This window comes from Salmo salar, chromosome 05, assembly GCF_965601325.2.
Source record: "Salmo salar chromosome 05, fSalSal1, whole genome shotgun sequence".
NCBI classification, from domain to species: Eukaryota; Metazoa; Chordata; class Actinopteri; order Salmoniformes; family Salmonidae; genus Salmo; species Salmo salar.
The window spans coordinates 22,905,001-22,927,241 of NC_138295.1; the positions used below are offsets into that span (position 1 = coordinate 22,905,001).

Consider the following 22,241-nt stretch of genomic DNA (forward strand, 5'->3'; position numbering starts at 1 on the left):
TGTGGCTGGAGAGAAGACAGTTCTCCACTGATGTTTCTGTTCAGGAGTCTCCTGCTCTGTCTCTGTCTCTAGACAGTTTTACCTCTGTCTGGAAGAGGCCTGTTTCACACTGAAGATGATGTGTGTTCATGTACACACTTGCATGTGTGTCTAGCACACTTGCATGCGCCCGCGTGTGTCTGTGTGTGTGGGAGTTTCCAACCGAATATGTTGAAAGATGTGAAACATGGATTGAGGGGTTGAGCCTCCATTGTTCTGCCTGTACAAGGGGCTCCCAAGTGGCACAGTGGTATAAGGCACTGCATCTCCACAGACACCCTTGGTTCGATTCCAGGCTCTATCACACCCGGCTGGGATTGGGAGTCCCATAGGGCGGCGCACAATTGGCCCAGCGTCGTCCGAGTTTGGCCGGTGTAGGCCATCATTGTAAATAAGAATTAGTTCTTAACTAACTTGCCCAGTTAAATAAAGGTTAAATAACAATCCTGCTGTAGCTGAAAATCCCTGAGAATGGCAGAGGGTAAATTCTCTGTTATCATACACAGTTCTCTGTCCTCTGGCTGTCAATGGAATAGGACGCACACCAGGGATGGGCATTTGACATTTTTCAACTGTTGGAGTACTCACATCATTTTTTTGTTATGTGTACATTGATCTATACTGAGTGTAAACATTAAGAACACCTGCTCTTTCCATGAAACTGTCCAGGTAAATCCAGGTGAAAGCAATTTCAAACCCCGCCTATTTCTACGATTTCTCTTCTTAAAAATCTGATTTTAAACCTAACCCTTAATCACACTGCTAAACCTTATGCCTAGCCCTAACTTTAAATTAACACCAAAATGATTTTTTTTTTCTTGATCATTTTTTTGCGATAATGGCTGTGGTAACTAGTGACAACCGCAAAGTAGTTGTGTAGAGAGAGAGGTCGGAACGCAATTGATTGAGTGCGACATGAAGGAGAAAGGACATTTAGGAGAATAACTGTTTGACGCTTGGGTTCTTTTTGTTGTGCCCCCCAAATGCACATGTACTGATGGAATACTAGAGGGAAAGCACATTCATGTTGTCTGGTTTTACAGTATTTAAAAAAACAAATTATTTGTGGTTAAAAATAGAGTTTTGACATCAGGTCTAGTACTCGATTACCCATCCACACACACACACACACACACACACACACACACACATATATATATACACACACACACACTGGAAGGAAAAAGATAAATTCAGCAGTGAAGTGGAAACAGGCTGGTCTTGATCAAACCAGATCTTCTTTTCTTGATGTGCACCCGGAGCCTGGTTTGGCTCCTATCATCTGTCATGTTCATGAATAAATATGGTGCAGAAATCTTCTATTTAATAGCTTTGTGTTTCTTCAAGAGTGACTCTGTGACTTGGAGGAAATTATTCTCTGTGCTCAAAATGTGTGTATGGCATCCAGGAGGTTTTTACCATTATTCATCAGCACTGTGCCCATTTCCTCAGTGTCAGGGTTCCTCAGTGTCAGGGTTCCTCAGTGTCAGGGTTCCTCAGTGTCAAGTGGTAGAGCTGCATGAAGTGGGCCAAAAATCGAATTAGAAATGTTTTGCAAAATATTGCAATTGGACGTGTAATAAAGATCAGAACATCTGTGAACTGTGTGAATTATAGAAATTGACATATTAAAAAGGAAAGTGGAAAGCAGTATCATTATTGTTTGGAACAATCTGTTCTATCTCAGAACAGCATGCCAACTGTGAATCTAACAAACAGCCGGGAGGAATAACTGTCTTAAAAAGCCACAGTGACCAGGGTCTGGTTTCAATGATGGCCTCTTGTCATAGAGGAAGTACGTCACTGCCTATCTCTATAAGAGAAAACAATTATTCCTGGGACTCCCTCAACAAATCACGAGGCAGACATGCCAGATTGCAGGCAAAACCTTTGCATTGGTTTAAGTTAAGGTAGTTGATGTGAAATAACCTCTGATCTCCATCTTGCTAGCTACTATTTAGTATTTTATTCACGTGGGTAAGGTAGTGACGTAGTTCGTCTATGACAAGAGTCCATCATTGAAACCAGACTCTAGTCACTGGGGGCGGGGCTTGGTGTGTGTGGGAAGCAGCCGCAAGACGGTTGCGTTTTTATAGTTTGTCAATATTGCAATTTCCATGTGAATTTGATTAACTGTGCAGCCCTACTAAGTCGCAGTTATGAAGCAGCTCACACCTGTTGTAGTAAGGCCCATGACGGAGCTCTGCAGTGGGCCTCCCTAACCCAGAACAGCCCGACGGCCTACCAGAGATTTCCTCTGTGGGCCTCTCACTGCCACTGAGACTGGCCTTGGTATTCAGAAGACACTGTGTCCGCTGTACCCCTCCCTCCCTCTATCTCTCCTACTGCCATCATTTCACCTCTCCTCCGCCTCGCTGGGCAGGAGTCATCATCACCCGGGCAACAGGGTCCCTCTTATCTTACCAGAGATGAGGTCATCAATAAGGGTCACTGTAAGAGAGATGAAGTGGACCTAGACTTCCTCTTCCTCTTTTACTGTCCTCTCCTCTGATTGGTCCAGTTACACCTCTGGCTTGTTTCCCTCTCTTCCTCATCCTTCATCCAAATACCTTCCTCTCTCTCACACAGAAAACTGAAATTATTGAAAAGCTTTCGTTGCCCTTTCTGGGATTTAAACATAAGTTATCCACATGGTTTTACTAAGTGGTATTTAGTTGCTCAGGCCTTTGTGTGGTCCATCAAGGCACGCACATGCACACAATGAAGACAAGCTTTCAAGCCCACGGTTATCTGCAGGTGCAGTAGAGGAAATGTAATTTCCATTAAAAAAACGGATCTGCTGGAACTCCGCTAGTGTGCAGAGTGAATCCAGCTGCAGTCTAAATCAATAGTCCCCTACCTGTGAATGAAGGCTCACTTGTGTGCTAGTTCTCAGATCCATCTCTCCCTCCCTCTGACTACAGACAGGAAGATCAAAGGTCAGCCAATCGGCAGCAGAGTCAGTAGAAGCTCATGTAGCTCCACTTTAAACATGTAGGATGCTTGTTAATTTATTCAGTTATTTATAGACATTTAGTTTAAAAAAAAAATGTTATACCCTTATTTTACCAGGTAAGTTGACTGAACACATTCTCACTTACAGCAACGACCTGGGGAATAGTTACAGGGGACAGGAGGGGGGATGAATGAGCCAATTGTAGGCTGGGGATGATTTGGTGACCGTGATGGTATGAAGGCCAGATTGGGGATTTAGCCAGGACCACCGGGGTTACCACCCCTACTCTTACAAAAAGTGCTATGGAATCTTTAGTGACCACAGAGTCAGGACACCCATTTAACGTCCCATCCGAAAGACGGCACCCTACACAGGGCAATGTCCATTGGGATTTATTTATTTTTTGACCAGAGGAAAGGGTGCCTCCTACTGGCCCTCCAACACCACTTCCAGCAGTATCTGGTCTCTATCCAGGACCATCCAGGACCAACCCTGCTTAGCTTTAGAAGCAAGCCAGCATTGGGATGCAGGGTGGTATGCTGCTGGCCTTGTGTGTCACCATTGTTGACAGAAACCTCCACAAAGTGTTTATGGAGAGACACACAATGTCAAATGAAACATGAAAATGTCAACATGGATGAACTAATGCCTGTGGAAATGATGTTTTTATATGCGTGTTATTCCATTCTCATGTGTGTGTGTGTTCTGGTGTGTCTCTCCTTCAGATTTCGACTCAGGCCTTGGCATGATGACAGGCATGAACCCCATGATGCCCGGCCTTGGTTACGTGCCCCCACCCCCCCTGCCCCATGATCTACCCATCATCAAGGAGATCATTCACTACCAGAGCTGCACCCTCTTCCCCCCAAACCCAAGTAAGTCTATTGACCTCTTACCCCAGAAAGTAGATTTCATTTAAGCAACCGGAAACAAATCTATTGAAGTGATGGGGGCAACCGACATGCTAGCAGATACCCATAGACTTATAGTTATTGCGCTAATGCTAGCTAGCAACTTATTTTAACTTCTTGGGGCTATGTGGGACGCTAGCGTGCCACCCGTGGTGCACCCTATCAACAGCAGGTGCATTTCAAGAGCGGCAAATTTGAAACCAAATAAATGTCAAAATTCAAATTTTTCAAACATACAACTATCTTACACCCTTTGAAAGATAAACATCTCCTTAATCTAACCACGTCATCCGATTTCAAAAAGGTTTCACGGCGAAAGCATAAAGTTAGATTATGTTAGGAGAGTACATTGACAATAGCTGTGTGTAATGTTTTGTCAATTCAAAGACAGGGTCACCAAAACCATAAAACCAGCTAAAATTGATGCACTAACCTTTTACAATCTCCATCAGATGACACTCCTCGGACATTATGTTAGACAATGCATGCATTTTTAGTTCTATCAAGTTCATATTTATATCCAAAAACAGCGTTTTACTATGGCATTGATGTTGAGGAAATCGTTTCCCTCCAATAACCGGCAGTCAAGTCAGCACCACAAATTAAATAATTAAAATTAGAAAACATTGGTAAAATATTATATTGTCATTTAAAGAATTATAGATTTACATCTCTTGAACGCAATCAACTTGCCAGATTTAAAAATAACCTTACTGGGAAATCACACTTTGCAATAATCTGAGCACTGCGCCCAGAAAAATATGCTTTGCTATACAGACAAACGGCCATGTTGGAGAGATCTAAAATCGAAAATACTATGTAAATAATCCATTACCTTTGATTCTCTTCATCAGATGTCACTTCCAGGAATCCCAGGTCCATAACGAATGTAGTTTTGTTCAAAAAAGCTCATCATTTATATCCAAAAAGCTCCGTGTTGTTAGCACATGATCTAAGCCAGCCGGACTTCTCGTCATGAACGAGGGGAAAAAATATATTTACGTTCGTTCAAACATGTCAAACGTTGTATAGCATAAATCATTAGTGCCTTTTTTAACCAGAACATGAATAATATTCAAGGTGGACGAATGCATTCTCTTTTATAACGTATTGGAACGAGGGTACCCAACATGAACTCGCGCGCCAGAGTCTAATCGGCCATCACCGTTCCATGGCTCTTGTTCGGTCAGATCTCACAGTAAAAGACTCAAAACACTTTGTAAAGGCTGGTGACATCTAGTGGAAGCAATAGGAAGTGCCAAAACATGAATCAACCCCTGTGTGTTTCAATGGCATAGGCTTAAAGGTAATTCAACACATCAGGTATCCACTTCCTGTCAGAAAATGTCTCAGCGTTTTGCCTGCCAAATGAGTTCTGTTATACTCACAGACACCATTCAAACTGTTTTAGAAACTTTAGGGTGTTTTCTATCCATATATAATAAGTATATGCATATTCTAGTTACTGGGTAGGATTAGTAACCAGATTAAATCGGGTACGTCTTTTTATCCAGCCGTGAAAATACTGCCCCCTAGCCCCAACAGGTTAAACTGCACGCAAAGGCATAAAAATAATATTTGCTAATTCATCTGACTGGGGACGTAGATAAAGGGCCTCATTGCTAAAATCCCAAAGTATCCCTTTAAGTTGTAAAATACTGAAATTCCCCTTTAATAAAGAAGTAATATTTTTACTATATTACATTCTTAGCGTCTACCATCTCTATTACCTGAATACTGACTATGACTGAGACCACCATCTCTCCTCACAGTTCATTTATGCAGCCATAAGCCTTCTCTGTTATGGGTACACACCTTGCAGAGACAGACACCATGTAGACACACACAACTTGCAGACATACACACTGGTTCTTGTGAGAGACTGACTTCATAGAGTGCGACACTATATACCCTCATTGTCCACTGATTGACCTCCTACTTCCACATGGTTTCCCCTAGGATTTGTTTCAGCAGCAGTGGCAAAGTCAGCTACCGCAGTGACAACATTTTGCTGTTTTAAAGCTAATTTCCTGCAATTCTACATGTTTTGCCATTGTGCGGAGAGAACATTTGACAGTTTAAGTTAGTTTCCTGAATTTCTACACATTTTGTCATGGGGCTGAGAGAAAGAATTGCAGTTTTAAAGCTAATTTCCTGCAATTTTGCTGATTTTTGCCATGGCATATGCCGTGTTCTTATGCTTTCTGAGTGACTCAAATGCAGGTTACTGTTTTTCGTCATGAATCTTGTTCTGGAGGCAGCTCTGCAGAGTGGTCACTAGCTGGTACCGTCATAAAATCAGATTTTAAACCTAACCACACTGCGAAACCCTAATGCCTCACGAACATTCGTCATCTTGGTAAGCAACTCCAGTGTAGATTTGGGCTTGTGTTTTAGGTTATTGTCCTGCTGAAAGGTGAATTAATCTCCCAGTGTCTGGTGGAAAGCAGACTGAACCAGGTTTTCCTCTAGGATTTTGCCTGTGCTTAGCTACATTCGGTTTCTTTATTATCCTGAAAAACTCCCCAGTCCTTAATGATTACAAGCATACCCATAACATCATGCAGCCACCACTATGATTGAAAATATGGAGAGTGGTATTCAGTTATGTTTTGTATTGGATTTGCCCCAAACATAACACTTTGTATTCAATACAAGCCGTTAACTGCTGTGACACATTTTTTGCAGTATTACTTTAGTGCCTTGTTGCAAACAGTATGCATGTTTTGGAATATTTTGATTCTGTACTGGCTTTCTCCTTTTCAGTCTGTCAATTAGGTTAGTTTTGTGGAGTAACTACAATGTTGGTCCATCCTCAGTTTTCTCCTATCACAGCCATTAAACTCTGTAACTGTTTTAAAGTCACCACTGACCTCATGGTGAAACACCTGAGCAGTTTCCTTCCTCTCCAGCAACTGAGTTAGGAAGGAGGCCTTTATCTTTGTAGTTACTGGGTGTAATTAAGTGTCACCATGCTCAAAGAGATATTCAATGTCTGCTTTTGTTATTTTTACCCATCTACCAATAGGTGCCCTTCTTTGCGAGGGATTGGAAAACCTCCCTGGTCTTTGTGGTTGAATCTGTGTTTGAAATTCACTGCTTGACTGAGGGACCTCACAGATAGTGTGTGGGGTACAGAGATGAGGTAGTCATTCACAGTGAGTCCATGCAACTAATGTGACTTGTTAAACAAAACGTTCCTCTACAATTTATTTAGGCTTGCCATAACAAAGGGGTTGAATACTTATTCACTCAAGACATTTCAGCTTTTAATTTTTTATTAATTTCAAACATTTTGAAAACTTAATTACACTTTGACATTATTGTCTGACAAAAAACTCCTCAATTTAATCCATTTTGAATTCAGGCTGTAACACAAAACAAATGGAAAAAAATATTTCTGCAGAGGCACACTATGAAGATGCTAGAACAATCCACATTTACTTTTCCACGGCAAACAAAACGAGCAATGAATAGAAAAAACAGACAACCCCATAGTAGAATAGTTTCTGTTTACCTAGTTAGCTTGTTATGTGTTCTATGTGAGAGAAATATTCCTCTCAAAGTGCATTCAAGTTGCAAGTGTCATAAGGAGGGAAACATGCATTCTGACAAGCAGTCAATGCTCAACAATTCATAATGCAAATTTTAATGGCATTGGTTAAAAAGAAGCGGATCCCAGCTTTTCATTCCTTCTTTATTGATTTATCAACTCCTTTAATATGTGTGAACTGCACCATTTTAAACCCAGTGTTTTTAGCATAGGTGATAATGCTTATTGCTAATAGCATACCTGATAATATGGACCATGCATAGGCTATATGCAAGGTCCAATCTGTTAAAATAATTTTAAGAAATAATTTTGCCAAAATGTTATTGGGCTCATTTCTGGGAATGTAAATGATATTTTAGATGGTGTCAGCAAAATGTCATTTTCATTCATTTTGAAGTAGAATGTCCTTTTAAAAAGTCACCAGAACGTAATAATTCTGATTGGTGTGTGTGTCTGTGAAGAACACCCAGTGGGAGCTCTCCTTTAATATCTCTCAGAGAGATCTTTGTCTGGTGACTTTTTCAAAGAAAGCTCACTTGTCAGATTTGGAAGGGATCAATTTCACCCTAAACTAAAACAAAAGCAATTTTTCTCTCGTCAGTTGTTGGGAATTCAGGCTCCTTCAGAAAACATAAAACACAGTCTGGAGACACTCCCCCTCTCCTTCCTTAAGCACACAAGTCTTTCATGTTGTGTGTATGTGTATTTTCAATGTGAATATTCTTCCTGTCTCTCTCTCTCCCTCTTGCCTATTATGGTCTTCCCTCTCCCCCTTGTTTTTTCTCTCCTCCTCTCATCTTCTACTGTATCTTTCCCCTCTCTCTCTTGCTCTCCCTCCTCTTCTCACCTACGGTCTTCCCCTCTATTTCTCTGTCTCTTCTCTCTGTCCGCTCCCTGTCTTCCTCCTCTTTCTGTCTCCTCTGAGTCCGCTCCTTGTCTTCCCCCTCTCTTTCTCTCGCTCCCCTCTGTCCGCCCCATGTCTTTCTATTCATTTTCTCGCTGTCACTTTTGTGTTCCTCATGAAAGGCAGTCTCTTCAAGGAAGGATATCTTTAAAGCCCTACTTCAGAGGATGCCTATTTATTCTCCAGATTAAAGTTATCACAGGGCTGCTTGATGAGCCTCTGTCCCTCTCTGTTTGCCAAATAGAAAGACATCTGCTCAGCCATTAGTTAGTGAATCACTGTGACCATTGGAGGACTAGTGGGGGGCCAGGAGGAGGAGGGGCTATTTTAGACCTCAACCTGAAGATGATGAAACAGAGTATTCGAGGTAGATTAGAAAATAGTGATATAGGTGATGAGGAGAGAAAATAGATTACATCTACTAGGAAAATAAAAGAAAGGAATATAGAGAGAATAAAATGAAGGTCAGAGTTGAAGGGTCTGTTTTCTCTAATTTTTGTAGAGATCCAAGCCATGTCATCTTTTTTTCTGCCCTTCACCTGTATGTTTGTGTGTGGTCCAGGGGCGTGTGAGGGTTAGAGGAGCCTGGTGAGTCAGTGGCCCTGTCAGCCACAGGTCAACAGGCTGCATATGGCGGCCATCACAGGGAGCAGGACCTCCAGGCTACCCTGACACTATACAGCCCCTCACACTGACCTTGATCTGAATAACACCTGCAGGGGCTCTCTCTCTCTTTCTCTTTGTCTCGCTCTACTCTTTCACTCCCCCTTTCTCTCACTCTGCTCTCTTTCACTCCCCCTTTCTCTCGCTCTACTCTTTCACTCCCCCTTTCTCTCACTCTGCTCTCTTTCACTCCCCCTTTCTCTCGCTCTACTCTTTCACTCCCCCTTTCTCTCGCGCTGCTCTCTTTCACTCCCCCTTTCTTTCGCTCTGCTCTCTTTCACTCCCCCTTTCTCTCGCTCTGCTCTCTTTCACTCCCCCTTTCTCTCGCTCTGCTCTCTTTCACTCCCCCTTTCTCTCGCTCTGCTCTCTTTCACTCCCCCTTTCTCTCGCTCTGCTCTCTTTCACTCCCCCTTTCTCTCGCTCTGCTCTCTTTCACTCCCCCTTTCTCTCGCTCTATTCTCTCGCTCTACTCTCTTTCACTCTTTCAATCGCTTTGAGCCGTTCAATTCACGTCTATCTAACCCCCTCTTTCCTTATTTTCCTTCTCCTGCTCTTCTTTTTTTTCTCCTGCCTCCCTCCAAACAAAGGTTCCAAAAGAGACATTGACTGGCTACAGTAGGCTAGCCAAGACCAATGCTAGCTGTCTTTTTGTAGCTCAACAGTAGCCAGCATATTGCTAGTATGTTTACTATTGAAGGTTTAATATTGTAAATAACTTTCTCTAAAAGGAATAAGCTCAGCAAGTAGATTGATGGGTGCTTCTTTTTGCTCTGGGCAGCTCGTGTATGCTGTGTGAAGTCATCAACTATGTACTGCTCCAGGAGTTGGAACTCGTATGTGCTGTGTGAAGTCATCAACTATGTACTGCTCCAGGAGTTGTAACTCGTATGTGCTGTGTGAAGTCATCAACTATGTACTGCTCCAGGAGTTGTAACTCGTATGTGCTGTGTGAAGTCATCAACTATGTACTGCTCCAGGAGTTGTAACTCGTATGTGCTGTGTGAAGTCGTCAACTATGTACTGCTCCAGGAGTTGGAACTCGTATGTGCTGTGTGAAGTCATCAACTATGTACTGCTCCAGGAGTTGGAACTCGTATGTGCTGTGTGAAGTCGTCAACTATGTACTGCTCCAGGAGTTGGAACTCGTATGTGCTGTGTGAAGTCATCAACTATGTACTGCTCCAGGAGTTGTAACTCGTATGTGCTGTGTGAAGTCATCAACTATGTACTGCTCCAGGAGTTGTAACTCATATGTGCTGTGTGAAGTCATCAACTATGTACTGCTCCAGGAGTTGGAACTCGTATGTGCTGTGTGAAGTCGTCAACTATGTACTGCTCCAGGAGTTGTAACTCGTATGTGCTGTGTGAAGTCGTCAACTATGTACTGCTCCAGGAGTTGTAACTCGTATGTGCTGTGTGAAGTCATCAACTATGTACTGCTCCAGGAGTTGGAACTCGTATGTGCTGTGTGAAGTCGTCAACTATGTACTGCTCCAGGAGTTGGAACTCGTATGTGCTGTGTGAAGTCGTCAACTATGTACTGCTCCAGGAGTTGGAACTCGTATGTGCTGTGTGAAGTCGTCAACTATGTACTGCTCCAGGAGTTGTAACTCGTATGTGCTGTGTGAAGTCATCAACTATGTCATATTGCCCAAATACAAATAACATGACATTTACGCTTGTGGTCTTCAATGGTTGGCGACAGAGCAGGTAAATGTTGAACTGGAATGCGAAGATGCCCTGAAAATGTACTGTCGGGCCATTGACTGACAAGATCCACTGGTCCGACCGACACACGTTTTTACTGGTCCCGAGCCGGCGGGCCATCATTATTATTATCAGACCCTGCACACGAAAGAAAATAAATGAATGTTCTAGAAAGCAATAGGCTAAGTGGATTTCGACTCCACATTATATGGGACATGCAAATTCATGCTCTCTCCATCCGATTAGAAGTTTGACTACAACCACAGTGCACACACCCAGGTACCGAGAGGCAGGACACATGGCAAACTGTCAAACCAGCAGTCTTTTCCTGTCATCGCTTACTTTGTGACTGACAGGCGCCTGTCCTATCAATAGATCGCTAGAAGATGCATATTGTTCATTCTAGGCGCATAGTGCACTATCAGACTTTTTTTCTGACTAGCAAATTGAAAGGTAGTCTAGTTTAATTTAAGGCTGAAAATGAGTCTGTAATTGGCTGTATAGACAACAGCCGGCGCAAGTGGAAAACACTGATGATGGATCTTAACATAAGTATAGGTGTGTGTTTGTCCCAGCAAGCAGAGTGGACGGTACAGGATGGCCGTTATTGTCTTGTTTCACAGAGATTTCAAGGAAAGAATGGAGAGCTCTATTGTCATTAAGCTACCGGTTATTTCCCATTCTATATGTTGTTTGGTAAAGTCAATATGGCTGAACACAGGCTAGCAGAAAGTTTATGGGTGAGCCCTCCAGGCTTCTTGGCTTCTGTGTCGGCCTCATCTCCCGTTCAACAGGATTGTCACAGTGGCCAGTGGCATTGTAAATTCACCTGACACGGGCTCTGTCTGTTGTGCTGTGGTGCTGAACATCAGCTCCCAGGATACCAATGTTGCCTCTATCCATGGTGCTGAAAATTCCGATTGGCACTATCTCCTTGTTGACAAGTAGCCACCACATTTTGCGTTCTCCAGTGTCACTCCCACCGTTCATACTCTTTCCGTAGTACAGAGACCACCCCCACTGAACCTAGAAAATACATGCACATTGGGTTTTAAAAGCAGACTTTCAGATCATAGAGCCATCGGCTGTGTCGAAGGACTTTAGCTGAACAGCAGTGGCACAGTCTGGTTCTCTGGAAGAGCTGAGCTTTGAAACAAGCTTCATATCACTGACGTTTTAACATGAGGCCTTGCTCTTGCACCACAAGGCTCTGCCATAGATCCCTAGGAGGGCAGAGGCGTCTCAGAGTAGGAATGCAGATCTAGGATCAGGTCTCCCCCTGTCCATATCTAAAAGGGCAAACTGATCCTAGATCAGCATTCCTACTCTGAGATGGGTTATGAATACAGGCCCTGGTGATTAGTTCTGTCCAGAGCAGTAGAGCCCCATGCATGGTTCAGTGAACTCATCTGTGTTCAATTAATCAGGTCTCTCAAGCAATGAACCATTCACATGAGAGAATCAACCAGCTTTTGGCTAAGAGGATGCATTTGTGTTTATCCCACAATAGTTTTCACATTAACATTAGATATCAATAGAAAAGTTATCCAAGCGTATTTCTGTATGTTTTCGTCATTATTGCTACTCATTGGTCATGGGAGATATTTCCAAATGTAATTTTTCAAATAATACTTTAATTGATTTTCCCAGCATGAAGCCTCTGAATTAATCAGATGGATATTGTATAACATACATTACAGCCTGCACATTGCATTATGATAACAGTACTTCTAAATGCATAAATCAATTTCACATTATTCTTTCACTGTAGAAACACTCGTTTTATATTGTGTTGTAAATTCAGACTGAGTATTTAACTGCTTCTTTAATGAGGTTTTGATTGATTTATGGGACCCAGTTTGTAGGTGGCATGTGAACCAAGGTTATTATAGTAAACTGTAACGAAAACTAATCATGAGAACTATTTAGTAAACTGAAATATAATAATTAACAAACCCGTTTGAAAAATTAAAACTACTGAAACGATTGTCTGACTCCAAAACGAACAAAAATCAAATAACCATTAATTGTTTTTTGGGGGGGTTGAATGAGTGTGTTAAGCTTTTTTAAGTCTTACGTTTTCAAGGTTCTGGTGGGTCACATTGAGATTGACTTTATCATTTAAAGGTCGACTCAGCGAGACGACGTTGCCACGAGCAGCACTGCAGATAATGGATGCGTTTGAGTGGTAAGACTGAAGCATCCGGCTATAGACGAAAGTCGGGAGAGGTGCATCTGTGACAGCCGAAAGTCTGATACTAATCTGGTTTTTCTTCAGCAAGGCTCAGATCAACAGTGTCTGGTTTGGAGATGACATAACCTATTACAAAAGCATGTCTGTTATACCAAATAAATGCAGTCTTTACCACTAGCGCCGGCTCTTGTCTATACAGCCGATTAGTTATTTTCAGCCGGATCCTTTTTCCACTTAAATTAACTAGTCTACTTTTCAATTCGCTAGTCAGAAAGTCTGCCGAGCCTTCTCCCACTAGAATGATATGCATCTTCTAGCAATCTATTGATAGGACAGGCGTGTGCACTGTGGTCTTGCTCTTGTGACTCCTGTGGCTGGCTGGGTGCAGTGCACGCTGACACGGTCGCCAGGTGTATGGGGTTTCCTCCAACACATTGGTGCGGCTGGCTTCCGGGTTAAGTGGGCATTGTGTCAAGAAGCAGTGCGACTTGGTTGGGTCAGTTTTGGGGATTTAACTTATTTTGTAATTATCATTAACTAAAATAACTGATTAGTTAGCAACGCTTATAATAATCTGGCTAGCTTTTAGAAGTGCTAGTGCAAACAGATTGTATCAGTTGGCAGTGCATTCAAAAGCATGGTGATGTTAACTAGGAGATGCTAGCCAGGAGATTCTGGACATTGCTATAAAAAAAAGGCCTAACGCCTTTAACTTCTATGGGCTAGCGTCCCACCTGCGGGACACAGCCAGTGAAATATCAGGGCGGCAAATTCAAAAACAACCAAATGTCATAATTCAACTTTCAACTTACACTTCTCCTTGATGTAACCACATTGTCCGATTTCAAAAAGGCTTTACAGCGAAAGCAAAACATTAGATTATGTTAGGAGAGTACATAGACAAAAATAATCACACAGCCATTTTCCAAGCAAGGACATGTGTCAATAAAACCCAAAACACCGCTAAATGAAGCACTAACCTTTGACGATCTTCATCAGATGACACTCCTAGGACATTATGTTACACAATACATGTATGTTTTGTTCGATAAAGTATATATTTATATCCAAAAACAGCATTTTTCATTGGCGCGTGATGTTCAGAAAATGTATTCCCACCAAAATGTCCGGTGAATGTGCACATCAATTTACAAAAATACTCATCATAAATGTTGACAAAATATATAACAATTATTTAAAGAATTATAGATGGACTACCCCTGGATGCAACCGCTGTGTCAGATTTTAAAATGGCTTTTACGGAGAAAGCACATTTTTCAATATTCTGAGTACGTAGCTCAGCCATCACGGCGAGCTATTCAGACACCCGCCAAGTTCGGGGCAACCTAAACTCAGAATTAGTATTAGAAATATGCTCTTACCTTTGCTGATCTTCATCAGAATGCACTCCCAGGACTGCTACTTCCACAACAAATGTTGTTTTTGTTCCAAATAATCCATATTTATGTACAAATACCTCCGTTTTGTTTGTGCGTACAGATCACTTATCCAAAGGCATAACGCGCGAGCGTGGAACGAGAGACGAAGTCTAAATGTTTTATTACCGTACTTAGAAGCATGTCAAACGCTGTTTAAAATCAATCTTTATGGTATTTTTTACGTAGAATTGCGATAATATTCCAACCGGACAATAGCGTATTCATTCAAGAAGAAAAAGAAGGAACGGCGTGCTCGCGTGACTGCGCATATCCAATCCCTTTGTTGCCAGGCAGACCACTCAGTAACTGAGCTCCTATTATCTGCCCAGTGACCGGAAAATGCTCAAACCACTTTCTGAAGGCTTTAGACAGCCAATGGAAGCCTTAGGAAGTGCAACGTCACCCCACAGACACTGTAGCTTCGATAGAGAATCAAAAGAAGAACTACAATTCTCAGACTTTCCACTTCCTGCTTGAATTTTTCTCAGGTTTTTGCCTGCCATATGAGTTCTGTTATACTCAGACACCATTCAAACAGTTTTAGAAACTTTAGAGTGTTTTCTATCCAAATCTACTAATAATATGCATATTCTAGTTTCTTTTAAATTGGGTACGTTTTTCATCCGGCCGTGAAAATACTGCCCCCTAGCCCAGACAGGTTAAACTCAGGTCAAATTAATACTTTATCATTCATAGTGTCCAAGTTTACGGTTAGTTCTCTGTATTGATGCCTCTCTATTCTCATCTACAGACCTTCCCTTTCCGGCCATGAGGGAGCGCCCTCCCGGTTGTAAGACTGTGTTTGTGGGTGGTCTGCCAGAGAACGCCACCGAGGCGCTCATCGTGGAGGTATTTGGCCAGTTGGGGGAGATCATCGCAATCCGCAAGAGCAAGAAGAACTTCTGCCATATCCGATTTGCCGAAGAGTTCACTGTGGACAGAGCCCTCTTCCTGTCTGGTACATTTCCTACATTTCCTTTTAAACTTCATGCTGTGTTGTACAATAAATGTCCTCCCTCTTCCGTCACAGACCTTAACTATGTTGGTCAATGAGGTGTTGTGCAGTAAATGTCCTCTCTCCTAATAGTTCTAAATGAAGCAAATTAATCTCCAGTGGTCGTCCAGTACTAATCTCCAGTGGTCGTCCAGTACTAATCTCCAGTGGTCATCCAGTACTAATCTCCAGTGGTAGTCCAGTACTATTCTCCAGTGGTAGTCCAGTACTATTCTCCAGTGGTCGCCCAGTACTATTCTCCAGTGGTCGCCCAGTACTATTCTCCGGTGGCCCGCCCAGTACTATTCTCCGGTGGCCGCCCAGTACTATTCTCCGGTGGCCGCCCAGTACTATTCTCCGGTGGCCCGGCCCAGTACTATTCTCCGGTGGCCGCCCAGTACTATTCTCCGGTGGCCGGTAGTCCAGTACTATTCTCCGGTGGTCGGTAGTCCAGTACTATTCTCCGGTGGTCGGTAGTCCAGTACTATTCTCCGGTGGTCGGTAGTCCAGTACTATTCTCCGGTGGTCGGTAGTCCAGTACTAATCTCCGGTGGTCGGTAGTCCAGTGCTCACCCCCGGTGGTCGGTAGTCCAGTGCTCACCCCCGGTGGTCGGTAGTCCAGTGCTCACCCCCGGTGGTCGGTAGTCCAGTGCTCACCCCCGGTGGTCGGTAGTCCAGTGCTCACCCCCGGTGGTCGGTAGTCCAGTGCTCATCCCCGGTGGTCGGTAGTCCAGTGCTCACCCCCGGTGGTCGGTAGTCCAGTGCTCACCCCCGGTGGTCGGTAGTCCAGTGCTCACCCCCGGTGGTCGGTAGTCCAGTGCTCACCCCCGGTGGTCGGTAGTCCAGTGCTCACCCCCGGTGGTCGGTAGTCCAGTGCTCACCCCCGGTGGTCGGTAGTCCAGTGCTCACCCCCGGTGGTCGGTAGTCCAGTGCTCACCCCCGGTGGTCGGTAGTCCAGTGCTCACCCCCGGTGGTCGGTAGTCCAGTGCTCACCCCCGGTGGTCGGTAGTCCAGTGCTCACCTCCGGTGGTCGGTAGTCCAGTGCTCACCTCCGGTGGTAGGTAGTCCAGTGCTCATCTCCGGTGGTTGGTAGTCCAGTGCTCACCCCCGGTGGTTGGTAGTCCAGTGCTCACCCCCGGTGGTTGGTAGTCCAGTGCTAACCCCCTAGAGGTTAGTAGTCCAGTTGTAATCTCCAGTGGTAGTCCAGTGCTAACCCCCTAGAGGTTAGTAGTCCAGTCATAATCTCCAGTGGTAATCTCCAGTGCTAACCCCCTAGTGGTAGTCTCCAGTCGTAATCTCCAGTACCAGTCCCACTAGTCAGGTCTTTTCATATTTTATCTCCTTTTCCATCAAAGCTTTTAGACGCCAGACACATGCCATCTTAAATCTCTCTATATGCAAACTGGCTAAATATATCACAGCCCGCAAAGTACATTTAACACTGGCCTCTACAATAATATCCTATGCATTATTTATTCTGTGTGTGCGTGTCTGGGTGGTGTCTATTTGTGTATATGTGTGTGCGTGTAGTGATTGTTTCTCATGAAACCAGTTTTAACTATGTAAGTAGCAACTTGAGTTACAAAACCATGATGCATCTGCAAAAATCAACTATGATTCTGAAGACTCAGATGCATAGTTCTTGGTAAAGTGTCTTATTTATTTTCACCCCAAATTCTCATTACTGAAATGTGTCCGGATTTAATTCTCTGGTCATTTTACTTTAGAAAAATATAAAACACCAAATATATTGCTGTTGTTTGTCCATAAATCCTAAAAATATTATACTAGTAAAAGTTTATATTACACTATATTTATTACGTAAAAACAGTGTACGTAAAAACAGTAAAACTTTTTCCAGTTCCTGTAAAAACTCCAATCAGTTTTTAGACAGAATGCATCATGGGTAAGTAAAAGTGTCTGCATTCTGTCTGCCCCCAGGGGGCAGGACGGAGTTTGGGAAAGCCTGATCTAGATGAGCACAAGTTCATTTATTTGCTCTTATGCCTTCAGAATGAGGTTCTTATTCTCAAACACTCCCTTTACCCCACTTGACCTCACATTATGGCCAACAAATTCTAATTGGGAAAAGTTAGAACTATTACCTTACCAACATGGCGACATGAATGGGCTTTAGTGATGTGGTCAATTGTTTGCTGACTCTCCTTTTTTTTGCAGATTTAGCTAAGGGCTTCTCATTACCAAAATGGGAAGCTTAATATCGGTAATACTAATTCTAATGTATAGGCAATGGGTGTGCTGTGCTGGTCACTTCAATTATTTACTAGGACCACTGCTTTTACCGATTGTGTATCGATTTTTTTGTAAAACAGTTCAATTGAGTACAGGTTTAACTGAATGAACAACATAGACAGAATGCAGTATGGAATTGTATTAAATAGTTTGGGGTATGGCAAGTGAGATAACATGGGTAAATTGACATGTAAATAGATCCCAAGGTATAAATCCATTTGTTGAATGGAAAGTCATAATTGTATGAATTAGCCCGTATGTTAAACAGCAAGCGTGAGGAATGTGCGTTCTTGTGCCATGCTTATAGGCTACAAGGTAAATGGGTGAATGACGTTCCACACATGGCAAATAGGAAAGTGGAGAAGAACGAGACACTGTGCTGATGATACATTAGTTTTAATTCCCACTACGCCTGTATAATAGGAACCAGAGTGAATTATGTTATGCTGCTTAATGAAGTTAAACAAGCATTCAGACCAGTCTTCCTGATTTGAACTTATTATTTGATAGGGTTTGTCAAGAAATATGGGGTGTATAAACCCCGTTTAACTTACTTTAAGCCACAATCTGCAATTTGAGCAAAGAGCAACCCTGCCACTTAAATTAGTGCATGCCCCATTTTGACATGTGTACCTGTTTTAGCACTTACTTATACTGTTATTTGATATCATAAGCCAGTTTTTGGTCCGTATCTCACATATTTAGATACTTTGTTAGGCATTTGCCCATAGGATCCCATTCCATCCAGAAATACATCTAAAATACCTTACAACCACACATCTACGTCATAGTACACCAATATTACCTTTAAAGACCTTGGATCATTTATTGCTTAAAAAAATGAGTAACTTTGTTTTACGCTTACGTTCACTTTTGACTCTTGAAAATACATGGATGTAGTTACAGTACTATACTGAAATAAGGGGTATTTTAGTCAATTGCATTAAGAGCAGTGCTTTTAGTATTATGCAAGTCTGATGTATTGGGTTTCTGAATCTCTGATAGAGATCAGTACAGTTTTTCAATGACAAACTATGCAACTCTGGGCAGGTGAAATTTTGTCCCAAAGACAACTGTTAATTCATGTTGACTAGTATTCCTTCCATTTGTTATGTGCATTAACGACTCTCAACAAAAAAGAAACTTAGCCAAGTGATCAGTTCTTCTCCCTACAGTCTCTCTTCCCTTTCTCTTACTCAATTTCGTTCCCACCGCTCCCAGTAGGCCTACAGAAATATAATGTATCTGATGGGATACACAAACTAAACTGTAGACAAGCTACATTCCTTGCCAAATCACAACAGCTTTATCACAAATTCAAAATGGGCTGGTTGATTAAAAGTAGGGAAGTATGTGTTCCAACCACGAGCTGCAGGTTTGGAATAATAGATGTGGCTTGTCTATTTCAGGCTTTTTTGTGAACTGCTGTAGTGTGCCATTTAGAAAAGGTTACAGCCCCCTAAACCTCGGCAGGTTCCAGACTGAAATATGCAACAAAAACATTGTTTTGATAAAGGCAAATAGCGTATTTATTAGTCTAGTCTATTAGTCTATATCAACTGCAGTCATTTCTAGAATCAGTACCTTTGTTCTCCAACTGTTAATGGCGATGATGTGTGGTAAATAATTAGAAATCTGCTCCGTATCCCCTCTTACAGCGTTGCGTTAGGTAGGCCTATTTGTAAATAATGTTGGCTTCGTGGTGATGATCAGGACCTGTTGGTGGTAGCTTTGTGATAACTCCACTGTGATGAACATTTTGTGGAGAATTTTATTTTCTTAAAGTTTTGTTTTAACATTAACCCCCCTTGAAAAATGCATAATATCTTATCAATAAACACAATAATGATCAAATAAATAAGTACAGATTAGAGGTCGACCGATGATGATTTTTCAACGCCGATACTGATTTATTGGAGGACCAAGAAACTCCCGATACCGATTAATCGGACGATTTTTGTATTTATTATTATATATATATTTTTGTTTTGTTTTGTTTTTTGTAATAATGACAATTACAACAATACTGAATGAACACTTATTAACTTAATATAATACATCAATAAAATCAATTTCGCCTCAAATAAATAATGAAACATGTTCAATTTGGTTTAAATAATGCAAAAACAAAGTGTTGGAGAAGAAAGTAAAAGTGCAATATGTGCCATGTAAGAAAGCTAACGTTTAAGTGCCTTGCTCAGAACATGGGAACATATGAAAGCTGGTGGTTACTTTTAATTTTAACATGAGTCTTCAATATTCCCAGGTAAGAAGTTCTAGGTTGTAGTTATTATAGGAATTATAGGACTATTTCTCTCTATACGATTTGTATTTCATGTACCTTTGACTATTGGATGTTCTTATAGGCACTTTAGTATTGCCAGTGTAACAGTATAGCTTCCATCCCTCTCCTCGCTCCTACCTGGGCTCGAACCAGGAACACATCGACAACAGCCACCCTCGAAGCAGCGTTACCCATGCAGAGCAACGGGAACAACCACTCCCAAGTCTCAGAACGAGTGACGTTTGAAACGCTATTAGCGCGCACCCGCTAACTAGCTAGCCATTTCACATCGGTTACACCAGCCTAATCTTGGGAGTTGACAGGCTTGAAGTCATAAACAGCGCAATCAATGCTTGAAGCATTGCGAAGAGCTGCTGGCAAAAGCACACGAAAGTGCTGTTTGAATGAATGCTTACGAGCCTGCTGGTGCCTACCACCGCTCAGTCAGACTGCTCTATCAAATCATAGACTTAATTATAATATAATAAAACACACAGAAATACGAGCCTTAGGTCATTAATATGGTCGAATCCGGAAACTACCATCTCGAAAACAAAACTTTTTTTTCTTTCAGTGAAATACGGAACCGGTCCGTATTTTATCTAACGGGTGGCATCCCTAAGTCTAAATATTCCTGTTACATTGCACAAACTTCAATGGTATGTCATAATTACGTAAAATTCTGGCAAATTAGTTCACAACGAGCCAGGCAATGAACGCAAGACCAGTGACACAATTTCATATTAGCAGGTAATATTAACTAAATATGCAGGTTTAAAAATATATACTTGTGTATTGATTTTAAAGAAAGGCATTGATGTTTATGGTTAGGTACATTGGTGCAACGACAGTGCTTTTTTTGCAAATGCACTTGTTAAATCATCACCCGTTTGTCAAAGTAGGCTGTGATTCGATGAGAAATGAACAGGCACCGCATCGATTATATGCAACGCAGGACACGTTAGATAAACTAGTAATATCATCAACCATGTGTAGTTAACTAGTGATTATGTTAAGATTGATAGTTTTTTATAAGATAAGTTTAATGCTAGCTAGCAACTTACCTTGGCTTCTTGCTGCCCTTGCGTAACAGGTAGTCAGCCTGCCATGCAGGCTCCTCGTGGAGTGCAATGTAAGGCAGGTGGTTAGAGCGTTGGACTCGTAACCAGAAGGTTGCAAAAACGAATCCCCAAATCCCCCCTGAACAAGGCAGTTAACCTCTATGGGCTAGGTGGGACGCTAGCGTCCCACCCGTGGTGCACTCCATCAACAGCAGGTGCATTTCAAGAGCGGCAAATTTGAATCCAAATAAATGTCAAAATTCAAATTTTTCAAACATACAACTATTTTACACCCTTTGAAAGATAAACATCTCCTTAATCTAACCACGTTTTACGATTTCAAAAAGGTTTTACGGTGAAAGCATAAATTTAGAGTATGTTAGGACAGTACATTTACAAGAGTTGTGTGTAATGTTTTGTCAATTCAAAGACAGGGTCACCAAAACCATAAAACCAGCTAAAATGATGCACTAACCTTTTACAATCTCCATCAGATGACACTCCTAGGACATTATGTTAGACAATGCATGCATTTTTAGTTCTATCAAGTTCATATTTATATCCAAAAACAGCGTTTTACTATGGCATTGATGTTGAGGAAATCGTTTCCCTCCAATAACCGGCAGTCAAGTCAGCAACACAAATTAAATAATTAAAATTAGAAAACATTGGTAAAATATTATATTGTCATTTAAAGAATTATAGATTTACATCTCTTGAACGCAATCAACTTGCCAGATTTAAAAATAACCTTACTGGGAAATCACACTTTGCAATAATCTGAGCACTGCGCCCAGAAAAATACGCGTTGCGATACAGACAAGCCGTCATGTTGGGGAGATCTAAAATCGAAAATACTATGTAAATAATCCATTACCTTTGATTCTCTTCATCAGATGTCACTTCCAGGTATCACAGGTCCATAACGAATGTAGTTTTGTTCAAAAAAGCTCATCATTTATGTCCAAAAATCTCCGTCTTGTTAGCACATGATCTAAGCCCGCCGGACTTCACTTCATGAACGAGGGGAAAAAATATATTTCTGTTCGTTCAAACATGTCAAACGTTGTATAGCATAAATCATTAGGGCCTTTTTTAACCAGAACATGAATAATATTCAAGGTGGACGAATGCATTCTCTTTTATAACGTATTGGAACGAGGGTACCCAACATGAACTCGCGCGCCAGGTGTCTAATGGGCCATCATCGTTCCATGGCTCTTGTTCGGTCAGATCTCCCTCCAGAAGACTCAAAACACTTTGTAAAGGCTGGTGACATCTAG

General features: G+C 41.9%; 1 protein-coding gene across 5 annotated transcripts in view; it reads left to right on the top strand.

Moving 5' to 3' along the window:
• Nucleotides 1-22,241, top strand: part of LOC106604462 (ecto-NOX disulfide-thiol exchanger 2) — a 312,275-nt gene that overhangs the window by 242,698 nt on the left and 47,336 nt on the right. For 4 of the 5 annotated variants that reach the window (XM_014199101.3, XM_014199098.3, XM_045717984.2 and 1 more), the window contains 2 exons: nt 3,721-3,870; nt 15,118-15,324. In XM_014199101.3, coding sequence (XP_014054576.1) covers nt 3,721-3,870; nt 15,118-15,324 — 357 coding nt within the window. The remainder of the gene's footprint in view (nt 1-3,720; nt 3,871-15,117; nt 15,325-22,241) is intronic. The other variant, XM_014199102.3, reaches the window with a different exon arrangement.